We start from the raw sequence: 17,001 nt of genomic DNA on the forward strand, positions 1-17,001 counted from the left end.
TCATCCCCTTCAGTAAAATAATGATGTTGTTCATTAGTTCCTCTAACTGCTGATGGCTAAATGCACTGTAGTCAGATGGCTCTATTTTTTCCCTCTTATCAGCCACTTCTGAAAGTCAAACATTGGTAATAATCCTTTTTTTTTTTTTTTTTTTGATACTCTTAATTCTGCTGATGTTTTAAAATAAAATGTCTCTAGATGAATGAGCCTTGGTTTTTCATGTTCAGGCAAATGTGCTGTTGGGCACTTCAGGTTCTGTCAACACTTTTTTCCCCAATTTTTTTCATTATTCTCGAATGTTTAAAATAGTTCTTCTTCCAGTCCCTTCCTCTTTTGGAATGGATGTCATTGTTTCTAGGTGTTGTCTGAATTTTGACAGTTAAATAATTGAATATTGTTTAAAGTAATTATGTAACCATTGGTAACAGGTTGAGTATATAACATGTTAAGAAAATACTGGAGTCAGCCATTAGCTCTTCTTGTGCAAGTGGTACTTTTCAGTTCATGCCCTGCTGTAATTGAGGTGCCGCAACTCTACTTGTTCCTGAGGTCTGTTCCTGTAACTGTTTTTCACAAGCCTTGCCATTGAAAAGCAGGCCAGATGTTGACATAGAACTTGAGGTTCTTGTTTTAAATTCAGCCTTGCCACAAGACATTTTTGATTTCAGAGCATTTTGAGAGTCGGACTTGTATGTGCTAACCATCTAACAACAAGGCTGCAAAAGACATTCAGTGAGTAACAAAATACATATGATGCTGGCGCCTGGGAAATAGTTGCCACATGACAAACCTGTACATCTAGTTTAACAGTTGCACTAATGAAGCTTTAAATTTCCATCTGCCTCTCTAGGTAGATGGAAAATTCCCTGCCCTCAATGAAATCCATGTCAATCAGTTAAAGTTTACAGGCAGGAAGTCAGCACCCTGAAAGGTGGAAACTCAAAATTCTGGTAGTGTAGATGCGCTACGTATCATGAATGCGGTCCCTACATCTAGAGAAAGCTACTTGAAGCTCAAAGATGAGTCTGATCCACAACCATATTTCTTCAGTATAACTAAATTCTCATCTATGAAACAAGCAGACTTTTCCTCAGAGTGAGGCGTGTGTATCTCTAAGAGGTAAGGATTTTCATAACCTCCTCGCTTTCCCTGCCACAGGCAAAGCAGATTACTGTAACCTTGCTTTAACATAAATACATAGTTATGTCCTAGAAGGAAAGGAAGCAGGAAACAAAATCCTACCTCCTTCAAAATACTTCTCTCAAAGAAAAAATACAGTCCAAAACCCAGCAAACAAACCTGAGTCCCTACCCATAATAGCATTGCAGTGAACTTTCTCCTTCCCTTGGGAGGAGAGTGTGAGAGAACAAACAACACGAGGGAAAGTCTAGCCTGTTTAAATTCCGAGTGGGAGGTGTGCAGCCATTATGCTTATGAGTATGTTATAAGAACTGATGTAGAACAGGCTGGTGTATTTTCTGCATTGTATAAGGGTTGCACACCAAGAGACTCCCAAACTTTTGTGGTGGCAATTCACGGTTTTGCTGTCTTTGCAAAATGATTGGCAAACCCTCAGGTCACACATATCGAAAGTAAACTGGGTCCTGCTCTGTTATGGAGCGGACTGCGGATGCTTAAAAATGTTGTGTTTGTAACCTTCGAAACTGCTGTCTGGTGGCTGGTCTTTATAGTATTACCAACAACAGATGGCAAATGGCTCCGCTGATGTAATTCTTGCTAGTGTTTCATTCCTGTGAAGTTCCACAGTCTCAAAATCTCAGAAAGTGCCTCCATATTTTTTCTGTGTAATGATTTCAAGCCAAACTAAATAAAAACATCTTATATTATTCAAATTCCCATGGTGTCATGTGACATTTTTGTAATGATTGCCTTGCAGCAGTTTCAGATAAGTGCACGTTTGGTAGCAATTTAAGGCCTGTGTCCTTTAAGTAATGCTTATTAGTACGCAACAGATGCCGTTTAGAAACATTATGCCTTTTAATAGGCTCTGCTTTTAGACTACATGTTCTCATTCCAGGCAGGCTGTGGATCAGGCAAGCTTTGAGGTATGCTGTCGTTTATGCAAAGCCTAAGTCAATTTTCTGCTCTGAAGTCAGGCCATGTGTTTTTCCTTGTTTCCTCCATTCTGGTCATAGCTGTCTTGCTGTGTTTTTCCCCCTAGTCATATCTTTGGCTGATTGTCAAGCCCTTACAATCAAAACCTTTTGCATTTTTAACCACCAGCAGTGGTTTCTTTTGTCCTTACAGAAGAGTTTGTGTAAACTGAATTTAAACAATCTCAGCTTTACTGTGAAGAGCACAGAGGTAGCCCTTAATTGCCAGTCTGTCCTTCTGTCTCTGCTTCTTCCTCCTCCCAAAATGAAAAAAAAAAAAGAAAAAAAAAGGAAAAAAAAAGAAAAAAAAGAAAAAAGGGAAAAGCAGAGCCTTGCTGATTTTGGAGCACCTTCAAAGACATGTAGAATAGCTGACACAATGGCACAGAGAAACAAGAGAGATGTTTACATGTTTTCTCCACTACGTACAGCTGTTTATTTCTTGCCTTAGCAAGAAGTTCCAAGACAGGCTTGTGATAGCTAGTGAAGGTGATGTATTAATTTGCAGCTGCATAATAAATTTAGCAATGTGTAAATTGTTATGGAAAAGAGGGACTTTTTTGTTTTGTTTTGTTTCCTTTTTTTGCTCAAATTAATTGCTTTATTTTGAGATTAGTCTGGCTGTACAAATGGGTTTTGTAAGCAATTTGGGGAGGCTGCTGAGCTATCTTAGGTAGACTTATGCACTCTACTGGTGGGAGCAGTAGATTTTTCAGATGCAAAACATTTGCAACTTAAATTATTGGGGATCTGAGGTTGGTAACACTGGAAATCAAGCTAGTTGTCTCATATTTTCATTGCTGCATCATTTGTTTGGGGAATGTCCTTTCTGACAGCAAAGTGTGGCTTTCAGGTGCCTTCGGTGTGCCGCACATATTTGTGTAGTTTGCATGAGACGAAGATAAGGGTTGTGCGTAGCCCCTGTGGCCTTCGGTTCCCCGCACATGCTTTCAATGATGGTAGTAACAAGGAAATGTATTTAATGTGGTGCTTAAATGTTAGTCCTGGTGCCAGTTTTTGAGGTTGGGTGTTTTAGTAATCACTTTAAATGCTCCTTCGTGTTAAAATACAAATATTTTCTGAAACCGGCCTAACTGGCAGTCTGTCTGGCTTGTCCCCATGGGATGAAATCGTCTTCATGTCAGTCCATTTTCCGACTCAGTTGTCATTTCCTACCATTTCACTACTCCTTGTTTACCATTATGGGAGACATTGTCTTCTTCTTTTCCCTTATGTTACGGGATGACTTTTAGCCAATTTGTGTCCTTTCTACCGTTCATCTTTGTAAAGGCTTGAATTAATTACATCACATTTGAACTTGTGATTCCTAAAAGCTCTGCTGCTGTTTACTGAACCTTTTCTGTCGTTTTTCTTTCCAGTCAGGCTCTTTGAATGATGAAAATACTTCAGTGATACATCTCCTTGTCATTTGGGGCCTCCCATTCCTTCTTTGCTTAGATTTTTGAGAGTCAGACTCTAATTTGAGGTCAGGCCTGGAAATAGGAATTTCTGCTGGCATAGCTGTTTTGGCTATGGGTATGATGAAGTGAGATGTAGCACTGACAGAGTTGTGCTGGAAGAAGCCCCTGATGTGGATGCAGTTGTTTTCGAAAAGTTCATTTTCGCTTGCATATTCTATTTTGTTTAGGTGTAGACAAATAATCGAGTTAGCAAATTTAAAGATTTTTCTTACATAGCCAAGAGAATCCTTACTACTGTTACCTCCCCTGTCTTCAGTAGCTGCAACTAGAGTTATATTAAGAACCTAGTTGTGATGTTCACAGATTCAGACCTATTAGCAGCAATCGCATGGAGTCAATGAAATTTCATTGATGAAAGCCTGATGTAAACTGGAACCTTCAAGCCTGTATGGATTATGGCCCTGAAGGTCACTTCTCTTCAGGACTACCTTCCCTGAGTTGTTCTCCCTACCTCTTTCTAGCATCTATGCGATGTGAAGAAGGGAGTTACATGTGCAGGAGGACGAATTCCTGATATGTCATAGTTACAGCTGGTAGCATTTCCATGTTTGCACAGTACGCTACAGTATTTATTTATAAAGTCTGTTTCTGGGCCGTAATATCTCAGCTTTTTTCAATTACATTAGGTTAGAGCTTTGTGCAAAGCATGCCAGCCCAGATGTGCAGTTTGTGTATAATGTGGCAGGGGGAGCCTGTTTACACAGATGTATTTCAATTTATCTGTACTATGAGTTGGGCACGGCTTTATTTATTTTTTTTAAGTGTAACACTGCTGAATATCCATGTGAAGGAAAATACATGCAGTTGAAAGCTGTTTGTAGCACAGGACTACTGCAGGTTTGGGTCGATTAATGCCATTATGTGACCCCTTCAATGTACTCTTGCTTTCCTAGATTTGAAAACATTTTAAATAACATGGTTTCATCTGGGCAGTTTTCCAAAATGAGCTAAATAATTAAATCAGTTATTTAATTCCATTGTCTATTTTTTTCCATTTCTTAAGTTGCAGAATTTGTAATAATGACATGTAGAGCTACAGCTGAACTCATATCTAAACTGTTTGGTTTCTTAATTGGGGATGGGATTAGGATTATTTCCCTTCACTTCTGCCTTAATTTATTGATTCCGCAGCAGAAAATTATCTACAGTCAGAAACTTATAGTTAGTTAGTCTCTTGAGACCCTTTTCACCATTTGAATTATGATAGAATTACATTTAAAACATAAATGGCATTTTTGGCTCAAGGCATAGCGCGATGCTGATGCCAACGCATTTTTTTCATCCTTTACCTTCCAAGAGTGATTGCTCTGTTAGTAATGGTGAAAAGTAATGCAGTGGGGCAGAACATTGTTTTCATTAATGATGTACAGCGTGTGGTTAAAGGCTGCCTTGCCAGGTTGGACAGATATCACACCGCAGCCTTTGCCCATAGCTCCATTGCCACCACACATTGTTACGGTGCCGAAGTTTCACTTACACTCCAGCTCGGGCTTTTGACGTGAAGTTGCTCAATTAAATTCAGGATATGAGAGTTAGGTTCCGCGTGTACTCCCGGGAACATGCCAAAGACCTCTTCCTTCCTTTGAAAGGTTAAACAAATATGGTTGTCTAATGATAACCACATGCACAGAGCTGTTCAAGCCCCTTGGAAGGAAGGGAGAAGTTGGTGTTAAGCGCTGCCGTTTAGCGCAGAGCTCCCGCTCCTGTGCGAGGGTAATGGAAAGTACTTCTGTTACGTGTACTCAATTTACGGGAGCAAAAAATGTTATCTTCAGATCCTAGACGATGTCGTGGGTTTGCTGCCGTAGCGTGGCAGCGACAGGCCACGGGAGAACAGAGAACAATTTATGCTACATGATTTCTTTGTCTTTTCATGTTGTGACTTCAGAGGGACTGATATGAAAAACGTCACGCCCTTTTGAAGTGGTAGATAAGGCATACACTTACGTGATAACAACCACAGCCGAGACAGAAGATAAAGTGGTTTGTTGGGGGCCACAAAAACACACCTGTGGTAAGGATAAATCCTACTTGCCTCGTTTAATTACAAGAACATTCCCTCCTAAATATTGATTTGATACGCAGACTTTTTGCGTTGGTGTACGTATGTTTGTTACGTATTGCAAAATGTTTTTTGATTACAAAAAAAGTGGAAAATAGTTCTTGGACAGCCCATGATACCGTCAGAAATGCTTAAAATCTGCTGAAGTTGTTTTTTTTTTTTTTAGTTGTGAAATATATTGGTATGCAAATAAAGCCAATAAATAAATGAAACCAGTGTTGCTATTCCAAGCATTACAAATGGCAAAACTGAATAAAAACTAATGAGACTTAGAAGTTAGAACTGCTAGATTATTTTTGTCTATCCTTTACCATTAATAATCCCATTCGAGTATTTTTCATGCTTTTACGTATAAATGCAATGCACATTTACACAACCACATACACTAAGATGCACGGTCCAGATACTAATCATGCGGTGACTGATAGCTCTTCTGTAAACACACACTTCTTAATGGATGCATGTACTATCGTTCCTTATGTTTGTAGAACATGAAAAAGTAGTTGTAGGATAAATGATTAATTCACTTCAGACATAACACTTTTTTAACGCTTCACCTACAGTGAGGTTGATGTATTTTGCTTTACAAATCCAGCAGCATCCTAAATGCTCTTACAAATTTCTGAAATACTCTTTTCAACAACTAACACTTTCTTGGAAGTGTCAGCACACCTTAACGGATCTTTGCCAACTCGGTGGTGTGTCAGGTCCCAAATATCTACGTCACCAACGTGTTGGCTTAGGGACCCAGTCCTGATAAGCTACGTATGAACGCAGGAATAGAAAATTCTTAACTACTAAAGCGAGTATCTCTCGTTTAATAAATCGTGTATTGGGTTCATGATCAATGGGACTAAGTATATTAGCAGTGCATACTAATTTGAAATATAAATGAATATTTTAAGCAGTTTTATGAAGAGATGGAGTTGATTGTGCCAAGTTGTAACTGATTTGTTAAATAGTCACAAAATAGTAAAACTAATCCATAGGTACTGAAGTGACTAGTCAAAAAGAGCTCGAGGAACGTGATAGTGATTTAAACTGCTCTAGCATCCCATTCACGTTAGCCTACAGTTATCTATATTCTAGCTAAATTATTTCTATTATGATGTAGGGTTTAGCTGCAGAGGATGTAGAAGAATTGTCAAAAAGAATCAGTCGAGGCATTTCATTTACCTTCGGGCATTCCTGCACTCTGCAGTCTCACTTGTGGAATTTCACATCCAAGTGTGTGCACCATGTGTTTTCTGTTGTATCGAGAATACATTCTTTTACCCATGGAAAAATATTTCCTGCTTACTTCAACTGATCAAATGACATTCTTGCTGGGTCTGTAACGATGGGGTCTGTCTCTAGTCCAGAAAAATCAATTTCTAGCTCAAGATAGAGTATTGCCTTCTATTTTGTGATTCCAGTCGTTATATATCTGCCTGATGCAGGACGTCAGAATGCCAGGCAGATCTGTCTGGATTCACGCGTATTGATCTTCTTGGATCCTAAGCGAACTGCTCTTTGTCTGACTTTTACCTCTACAAGAACAGTATTTGCGCACTTCATGAAGCACCCGTAAAATCCAGCTCTCTGTTCTGGAGAAAATCAGAGGTGGATTACAAGAGGGGTTAGACAAAAACTGAGTTTAAGGATCAGGACTGGAACGGGGGCCTTGGTTTATGTCGATCAGCAGAGGAGCATGGTGGTGTAGGCTGAGGTACCTCTCAGTGCTGGAGGTGAGCGTCCCCTAAGGAGGACGGAGCACGGGCAGTGCCTGACTGCCTGTATAGCTGCAGCTTTTCCCTTCGGGTACCAGATTCTTAGCGCAAATTGATGGCACATCACCAGAGTGAGCAGATGCACTTACACGTAGTAGCTTGAGTACGTGGCCCAGCCTGCTCCATGGAAACAAACGAGAGCAGAAGCAGAATTACCACGTTAGTTTGGGCTTTAAAATCCATTTTGTATGCTTGAGATGGAAACATGGCCATCAGATTTCTATGTCAATTCATTCATTTATCTCCGGATGAGTCTTTTTTTTCCAGTGGAGCTGCGTACACTTCCTCCCCTCTTTCCCTGAATGCTGGAGCTCCCTAAAATCCCGGACTCGGACCTGTCTGTTGGAAACCCTTCCTCACACCGCTGTTGCATCAGTCCTTATGATGTGCTGACCAGGTTTACGTAGCGTTGGCTACGTAAGATGGCAGCCACCACAGTATGAACGCCTGGAAGCCCTCTAACGCAGTAGGCCTCCCATTCTACATTTACTCTGCTTCTGGTTCACGGCCCTTCCCCTGTGGCTGCAGCAGGAGGCCCCTTTTTTATGACTCACCCCCTCTGCCCCCCTCCGCTCCCCTGCTCCTTCCCCGCCCAGACGTAACCCTTTGTGCTCGGGGCTGTTTCTCGCTGGCTGTCAGGCTGCTACAATGGGCTCTTTTGTTGTCGTTACCTAAGATCAAATTCATATGAAATCCTTTAATTCAAATTGGGGTAAAGGGCTGTCCTCGGAAAATTGCGAGTTTGGGATCCCTAGATGCTGGTAGGGGCCTCAGACCGAAGCACTCACACGAGAATAGCTGCTTTCCTTTTAAAGCAAAGTTAAATTATTTTGCAATTGATTTTGGAACCTTTATAATGTCTTGCTAGCCAGCAATAATTACTGCTGTAGTCAAATGCCTAATAATTATAGTTACGGTTAGACTTTGTCTTTTTTTTTTTTTAATAGACAAAATGCATATGAAAGGGGCATACATGGAAGAGGAAATACTTCTTCACTTTGTACTGGGGAAAACTTTAGTTAACATAAACAGATTGAAGCTACCTCAGTGATCTTTCTCCTTCCTCTGGCAGCTGAACAGTCCTAGTGGTTGTGCTCGTGTGTGCAGGTTTTGGGGGATGTTCACAAAACCCAGCCTTAGCACAACTGACTTCTTGAGGGCACTCCAGGGCACCAAATTTAGACACCTGCTCCATATTGCCCTGAAGGATCCCCCCCCTTGTATACAGAAGTTGGGACAGATTTGTTTAATTCATGACAGTTTTTTTGATCTTCCCTTTATGGGAACACATACTCCTAACATACTTAGGCATTTTCAGAATATTACACAGGAAAGACAAGTTAAAGGAAAGTCTAAAAGCAATTTTCAGAGAAAAAATAATTCTGTGGAAAGCTGTATTAAGGCAGTGTTGATTGGAAGCTTTCTCTAATTCCTCATTATTTAATTTGTGATAATAATTCATTCTTCAAATGGATCTCCATTACCTTAGAATATAGATATATTAGGTACCAGAAAGTTAGTGTAAATTTGAAGGTGCTGGTTGTTTTGTTCAGTGAGGAGACAGCTTTGAAGTGCTTATTAAGTTGCTTTGGCCTAGCAGTGGCAGGATATAGCCTCGTAAACAGCTTCTCATGAACGGTATTTATCTGCATGATCAATATTTTTCTTTGTGCTAAACTTAAGTCTTACATGTTGCTCTTTTGTTAAAAAAATTCCCAGGAAGTTTACTTCAGTAAATTACTGACGTTTTAAATAATAATCTTTAATTTCTGCCTTATTTCTTCCTTCCCTTATATGGCTTCTTTGCTTGGTGGTGTTACACAGTACGGTAGAGAAGGTCGCTGCAGAAAAAAACAGCCGCTAGTGCTAAATACTGGCTGGGATTTTATAAAGTGACTCAACTTGCCGGTGTTGCAATGCTTCTTTCTCCCATCTTGTGACAGCGGAGTAGCTTCTGTTCAGCAGTCTGACTACAGAGCTTTGCTATCAAGCCTTATCAGGATGTAAGCTGAGTGCCTGCAAAGGGCAGGGAAATGGTGTTTAAAGTATTTTTAGCTGTGGTGGGTCGTGGTGAATTATCGGTTGTAGTTTCTTACCTTTTGGTAAGGAATCAGTTACTGAGCGGTGCCAGGGGGAGAACGGTGGGGCAGTGGATGAAGTCTGACCTGGTACTGCACATCCCATGCTCCCGTTTTTACACGGAAAGGTGTAGTTTTCAATATTGTACTTTCATGATCCGTAGTTTCTGAATCTTGATATAAGCAGCTCCTACAGTGGCCCTCAGAAGACTGTTCGTTGTCTCAGCCATTTACTTTGCACTATCAGATTAGTTATTTCACATTAAACTTGGGTCACAGGAACTGCCATATGAAAGCAAACCTTGATTAAAAATGGAGGATTTAGAGCTAAGACTCAAACTATAGTTGTGTGGTAGAAGATTTTGTCCTCAGTTTGGGCCTTACAAGAGTTGCAGGCATGGGTTTTTGACTGAAAGGATCTTCAATTGAAAATATTTCCTTCCTGTGGCAGAAGGCTGGCAGAATACTATTTTGACTGCTAACCCATTGCCTCTAATGTTCTTCAGCTGGTGAGGAACCACCAATCAGTATGATTTGTTGTATCAGAAAGAGGGTGCTTGGCTTCTCAGAAGCACTGCTTTGGAATTTGCATTTACGTAGCAGGCATCAGATGTATGTAATTTTTGTTTGCATGCAATTAACAAATACCTTGCATGAATATCCTACAGCGTTGAGTCACGTGGATTGAAAGTTATGTTGCATAAAAGATTGTGGTTGTTATTTTGGGAGCCCTTCTGTGGATAAATATTTTGGTATTTTTTCCTATTACTTAATTGTTGTAAAAGTGCCCAATTGAAATGACTAAAAAAAAAAAAAAAGAGGAGGAGATAACTAACAATATACTACAGACCATGGACTGGCACATAAAGGGGCAGCCTTCCAAGAAACTGTGGAAGCTTTGGAATTCTGTTCCTGTTGTATTTGTGGACAGTACTAAAATTCAGGCTGTGTTTTGAAGAATTTTCTTCTTATAGCTTTAAAGCTATTTACTTACACCTAGAGAAATTTAAGACTGTGCTTGTTGAATTCAGAGGAGGCAAATGTGATTTGATGCTGTCATGGTTGTACTTTGTAAAATTGCATGTCAAGAGGTAGATAGCAAATAGATAGGATTTTACCAGACTTCTTGTTTCAGATTACGATTACAAAAGGCTCCAATGGGAATGATGAGGGCCCGTTTACAAAAATCAACTGCTGGGAAAACTGTGGTTTTAAAATTCATATTTATTAGCTCACTTTAAAAGTAAAAAATATCATGTGTTTTATTTTAACTGCAGGTTGCCTTTACTTGGTAGATACAGTAGTGGGAGATCCAGAGGCTCTGCAAGCAGATGCTGAGACATATTATGAAAAACTCTTGAAGCAGTCATCATCCACTCGTGATGTTTTCTCTGTCCCTGGAAGAGAGAAGGTAATAGCCTGATGTTTTTTATTCGACAAGTAGGGTACTTGCAAACTAGTTTGTTGGTTGTGTTCATAATGTGTCTGTGAATAGAGGTAAACTGGTATGGCCAGATTACAAATCACTTAAAATCAGCAAATTCTGCGTTATTTCAAACAGTTTGTGTGCTGCAAATTAGAGATAAGCTTAAACTACAAGCCCTAACACCCTCCAAGTGTGGGTGAGGCTTTGAAGTACTTAGCGGAACTTTACACTTCGACCTGCCTCCTTACAGGGCTGAATCAAAAGTGAATTTGGTAGAGGTTTACATCATGTCTCTGCTCTGTATTCTGCCTCTACTATGCAGTTTACACAGGTATTGTCGTATAGTCTATTTTCTGTTTCCATCCTTTCTAATAATTGTATTGATAAGGTTGAATGTGGGTTTTCCCAGTTCAGCCCAGCTGTAACTGACAGATGGTATAAATGCTGTAGGTGCCAGTGCTTTAGATTCCATTCCTGAGGCACCTGAAGAATGGACTGGAGATGAGAGAATTGGCATGTTAAAAATTCTGACTTCAGTCCACATGTGAAACCTTCCACTCTGGGCGTTTTCTAGATGATAAAAGGTGTACTGGACTACCTGATTTTGTACTATCAAAACAATAAGTGTGTTAGTTGAAATAAATGGTTGGGATATGGTGGCTTTTCCACAGTCTAGGAAAATAATATGTAGTAGATTCCAGAAAAATGCTATTTCAGGTGGGCAGCTTCATCTTTGAGCAGGGAATGTAACTAGCTTTAAATATTCTTTTAATGCCCTCTAGTGGACCATGTAGGGTTAAATAGAAACAAACCCCCAAATGCAAAGAGAACCCAGTTGAGGGCTTCTCTGTCCTTAGCTCAGCCTTTCATGCCTGGTTTTACTTGTAGAAGCTTATTTGCTCTTCCATTAGAAAGGAGGGTAAGATAAAATCCCAAGCAGTGCTGTATATATTCCTGCACTAATTAGACACAGTGAGATCAGTTAAAGGAGGACTTCTGGCTTTTGATTCAGAACTGTCTGGATTCTGTGGCTTGTCATCAGACCTTAAATTTGTCACATGACTGATTTGAGTCTCATAGCAACACATTTCTCTTTGCATTCATTTAATTCAGGTCTAATCTAATCTGCAGTCAGACAGCTAGTCAAGGGCATAAATAATGGTAATGTTCATGCTGTATTGTTTTTCCCTTATACTCTATAATAAATATTTCAATGAATGTTGATATTTTGTAATTAAAAATGAATTAAATGTAATACAGTTAAGCCCCCGTTCCCAGAGAACATCAGAGCTAACAATCTCTGCTATGTACCTACAGCCTGAAGGATGAGGATTTCAGTGGTTGAATAATTGGCTGTAGTTACCAGCTTTTTTTTTTTATCTTTTTTTTTTTTTTCTTTCCCCTCTCTGTGTGCATCTGAATTAAAGCAGGTTTCAAATGGCAGGACAGGCAACCGTGCATAATTAGTGTCTGTCAGCCCACTTGCTCAGGTCACAGAACTTCTTTTTGGTATGTCATGGTCTTTGGTCAAGCATTCAGTGCAAAAATAACAAGGATTATTGCAAGTCAGGAAGGAAGCACATTGGCAGAGTTCAAAAAGAGAAAGCTATGCTTGGCTCATCCTGGTGTTATTAGCACCCGTGAAAGTGCACATTACCTTGCAAAACAAAATAACAATCATAGCAGTATTGGAAATAGTACTGGCCTTTTCATTATAGTAATGCTCCCGGTTGCCATAATGATACCCGTACTGTTGTTATATTTGTAGTATGCAAAGAAAGGCTGAATCCCCTGAACATGCTGAGATTTCAGAGAGCTCATGAATACAGATTTCAGGCAGTTCTCAGTTACTTCCAGGAGTCCAGTGTTTGCACAGATGATCCCGGGATTCTGCCACTGACAAACGAGTGAACATTGGTTTCAGCTGAACGCTGTTATCTCGAGTAATCATATTCATACTACTTCTTCCATGCACCAAGAAATATTAAACGTATCACATGACTGATTTGAGTTTCATAGCAAACTGACAAATGGGTGCAATTAGAGAGAGAGGCACACCCACACATACACAATGGACCAGATTTTTGAAAGTACAGTACATACTGTGCTAAATTATGCACGCTCTTTGCCTGTACCTAAACTTCCATGGGAGCATTTGCAATATTCATATGGAAATCGTCATCTCTATGCATATAGAGCTGTTCGAGCATAGTAATTTGGTGTTTATGTGTCACATCATTTAGAAGTTTAGTCTAAGAATGAAAGGTTGAGAGCTGCATTTTGATCTGAGCTTTCCCTGCAACAAAACCACCTTGTGCCAATTATCTGCCCTCCCTGTGCCTCACAGATAAACTGCCCAGGCACTGCCCTAGTGCTTTGATACTCCCTATACCCTGAGGCTTAATTCATTGTTTGCAAAACACCACAAGTGCTCAGCTGGACAATGCTGTGAGAAGTGCAAGTTATATTTGTTTTCATTTGATACAAATGTGTCTGGTCTTTCATAACACCATTTGTCCGCATGTAACAGGGTTCAAAGCCATGTTAGGTACTAATTGTACTGAGTCAGTATGAAGGTCTTCACTAACTTTAGCTGATTTCTTGTAAATTGCGTACTGATAATATTACGTGTGTATCACTTAGTGGCTTAGTTCAGGATTGAGAGGATGTTATGCTAAGCATATACCATGCATGTTAGTAAAACATACCATAAATGCATCTAATACTTGAAGTACTTGTCAGCTTTGCAGTACAAACAGCTACAGGGCTTGTTTATTTTTTAGGTTAAACTTGAAGATTCCTGTGTGTGTTTTGTCCCTCTCTACCGAAATAATCCTACTTGCAAAATGTTGCTGTTAACTGATCCACAGGATAAAGAGACAGGTTAGAATTGGTCAAAATATTTTGAAATTTGAGTAGTTGTACTTTCTTTTACTTTTAAAATGGTCTATACTTAAATATTTTGGATTTTGTTTTGAATATGAAGCAGATTCAGTTTACCTGTCAGGGGTTTGTTTCGGTGGGCTAATAATTAAAAGGATTGACAGTCAGAGCTTTTGGATTCTATGCAAAGCTCTGCTAGTAGCTGAAAAATGACCCCGGGTAAATCTGTTATTCTTTCTGAATTTGTTTTTTTCTAATTCAGGATGATGTGAAATGTAATGTGTTATAGTTTGCATAGAATTCTGAAATGTTTAAATGAACAAATATATATCACAGAATCTTAGAATGGTTTGAGTTGGAAGGGACCTTAAAGATCATTTGGTTCCAACCCCCCTGCCATGGCAGGGACACCTCCCACTGGATCAGGTTGCCCAGGCCCCATCCAGCCTGGCCTTGAGCACTTCCAGGGATGGGGCGTCCACAGCTTCCCTGGGCAACCTGTTCCGGTGCCTCACCACTCTAATTGTGAAGAATTTCTTTCTAATGTCTAATCTAAATCTGCCCTCTTTTAGTTTAAAACCATTACCCCTTGTCCTATCACTATGATCCTGGATAAAGAGTCTCTTCCCCATCTTTCTTGTAGGCCCCCTTTAAGAGGTATAAGGCTGAAATTGTATCAGGTCTTACTGACCCTTATTCATATTGTTTTTCTTTTGTAATATCTTCTTCATTTCTAGGTTTAATTACCTTCTATTTTCAGTACTGATGTGCGAGGAGTAAATTGGAGTAAAACCATGCTGAGCAATTGAGTTAAATCCGTTTTATTTGGCAGTTTTCCCAATATTTCCTTTAAACTCTACCAGCTTTGTGTTACTTACTACTAGTAGTGCTGGTGTTTTCCTGTTGCAGCCATGTGACAGGGATACACTACAACCAAGTTACAGGTGGTAGAAGTCAACATGTGCTTCCTGGTGCTTCTGTTTCATGAATCACTGCTTAGAGTATCAACAGGTTCTTAAGAACTGAACAATCATTGTATCTAAGCTCTCTCTTACCACTGTCAGGGTTTCAGTGTCTTCAGACACAGGCTGCTTTCTTCCTACTTACTCTCTTAGGCAAGCATCTTTGACTATAGGATTTGAAAAACTGCAAATGCAGAAAAATTACCAGCCCTTGATACTCGTCATTAACTGAAAACTTGACTCCAAGTTGCATTGTACCAAAAGCACAGGTTGTGACCCACCCAGCTTAAAGAGTTTTGGAGCTGTTGTGAAGTGACAGGCTACGCAATTTTTGGAACAACTACAACGAAGTCATGAACCTGTGTGTTGACTCTTTGTGTCACTTAGATAAGGGAATCCACACGAAGCCCTTTCAGCTCCCAAATGTGGCAGCAAACTAATGACATCTTTCACTAAAAACACATATACGTATTTCTGAAAGGATAACCTATAACTTATGCCTGAAAGGCTTTGTCAGCCAGTATTTTTAATAATACAACAAAGGCAAGGCAAACAAGTTCAGCATTCTGTGTTCAGTTTTAAAGAGTGTCAGGTAATGATCAGTCCTAGAGCAGGCGCTATTGGTGTAACTTAAGTATTCATTGCTCAGTCCAAACAAAGTAATCAGGGCACTTCTTCATAAGAACAAAAATCAGATTAAAATCATCTGTGGTTAGAGGTGAACTCTGCAAAGTTTTCCAGCTCCTTTTACATATGCTTTCAATTGGAGCTTCGCTGATGGGCTGTGATTCACATAGTTGAAGGTGGGAGACTTCTCAAAGATGAAAGTGTAGTCAAAAGACTTTATGGTTCCTCTAAGACTACTGAGATCGAAGTACTTTCCTGACATGAATTTATCTATTCCATTAACATTTTTCTGAGGAGAGATAGGCACTGGTGTGGTAAAGGAGAGAAGCGGCTACACCAGAGGCCAAACTTACACTGAGTGCAGTTGTGCATACTTACTGATTCGTGTTCAAAGGAATAAAGTTGAAAACAGCATTAAGACAGTTTAGGCTGCACAAGAGGAGTGGGTTCATATAACAACTACAACATGAAAATAAAGAATTATTAAATAAATGCAAGTGAAAGCGATTCACTGAGCACAAATTTTCAGTTGAATAATAGTAACGGGAACAACATGTATTAATGAGATACTTGTCCACAGAGAAGTAAAGATTTCCCACAAGGAACAAGTCAAACAAGTCCACGCTGGAGACTAAATTATATGATAGTTATCTACATTAAAAGCTTAAACCTAGCAGAATAAACACTTTATTGTGTTATAAACAACGGGCTGACTGATGAGTGTGTCCACCTTGCAAAACTTAAGCTTGTGTCACCCACAGTCCCAGAAACAGTCCCAGAGAATGGTAAGTCTAGATATTTAAGGCCTATACCATCTGGCTTCAACTATTTCCTTTTAAAAGTATGATTTAAAGGATATTACTGGAAGTTCTTTGTTTCTGGATTTTATATGCCATAAACATGTGGCCAACCTTCCTACGCATATCAAATTGGACTGACTTGACTTTTTTCTTTAGGTGAATGTTAATACAGTTTCATTAGTTCTCTAAAGTTTGTTGGGGGGTGTGGGTGTGCATACCTACACATATGGGTATATCCATTTTAAGGTATTTTGTCCAAATATTTTCCCCACTGTTCAGCAGATTAAGTATTGACCTAAAGCAGCAGATTCTGTTAACATGACAAGTCCATCTGGATTTGCTTACATCTAGAACCTTTTGTGCTGTCCAGTGAACAGATCAAATTGTTTCAAATCCAATTTCTTCAGAAAAAAAGCACTATTTATGAATTCAGTCGCCATTGGTTAAGGACATGGACAGTGAGTTAAAATGCTAAGCAGGTTGGAAGGTTCTTTTTCCTCCCTTGAACTTTACAGTTTTCTTGTGAACTGTGCTTTCATCCAGGTGGGGGAGAGAAATTCTTTTCAGATCTTTTTCAACATCCCCAGCTTTGCTCTTTGCAGCTCCCTGACTTCCCTCACCCCCCTGTGATGAATTCTGTACCAAGTCTTCACAATTGTTGGGGTTAATCACATGCCTGGACAGTACCTTAATGAGAGAGCTGTGTATCTTACGTGTCTTATGTTCATATGAGATGGAATTTCCTCTTTCAGTTTCCTTTGTGTTTAAATCTATAATGGATTAGTACTGCACAGATAAA

The 17,001-nt window shown here is 39.6% G+C and overlaps 1 protein-coding gene across 1 annotated transcript in view; it reads left to right on the forward strand.

The window, feature by feature from the left end:
- Positions 1-17,001, forward strand: part of LOC106036443 (protein FAM169B) — a 269,050-nt gene that overhangs the window by 1,745 nt on the left and 250,304 nt on the right. Inside the window, exons 2-3 of the mRNA XM_067003776.1 lie at positions 10,782-10,915; positions 13,714-13,813. Coding sequence (XP_066859877.1) covers positions 10,782-10,915; positions 13,714-13,813 — 234 coding nt within the window. The remainder of the gene's footprint in view (positions 1-10,781; positions 10,916-13,713; positions 13,814-17,001) is intronic.

Source organism: Anser cygnoides, chromosome 11 (assembly GCF_040182565.1).
Source record: "Anser cygnoides isolate HZ-2024a breed goose chromosome 11, Taihu_goose_T2T_genome, whole genome shotgun sequence".
Lineage (NCBI taxonomy): Eukaryota > Metazoa > Chordata > Aves > Anseriformes > Anatidae > Anser > Anser cygnoides.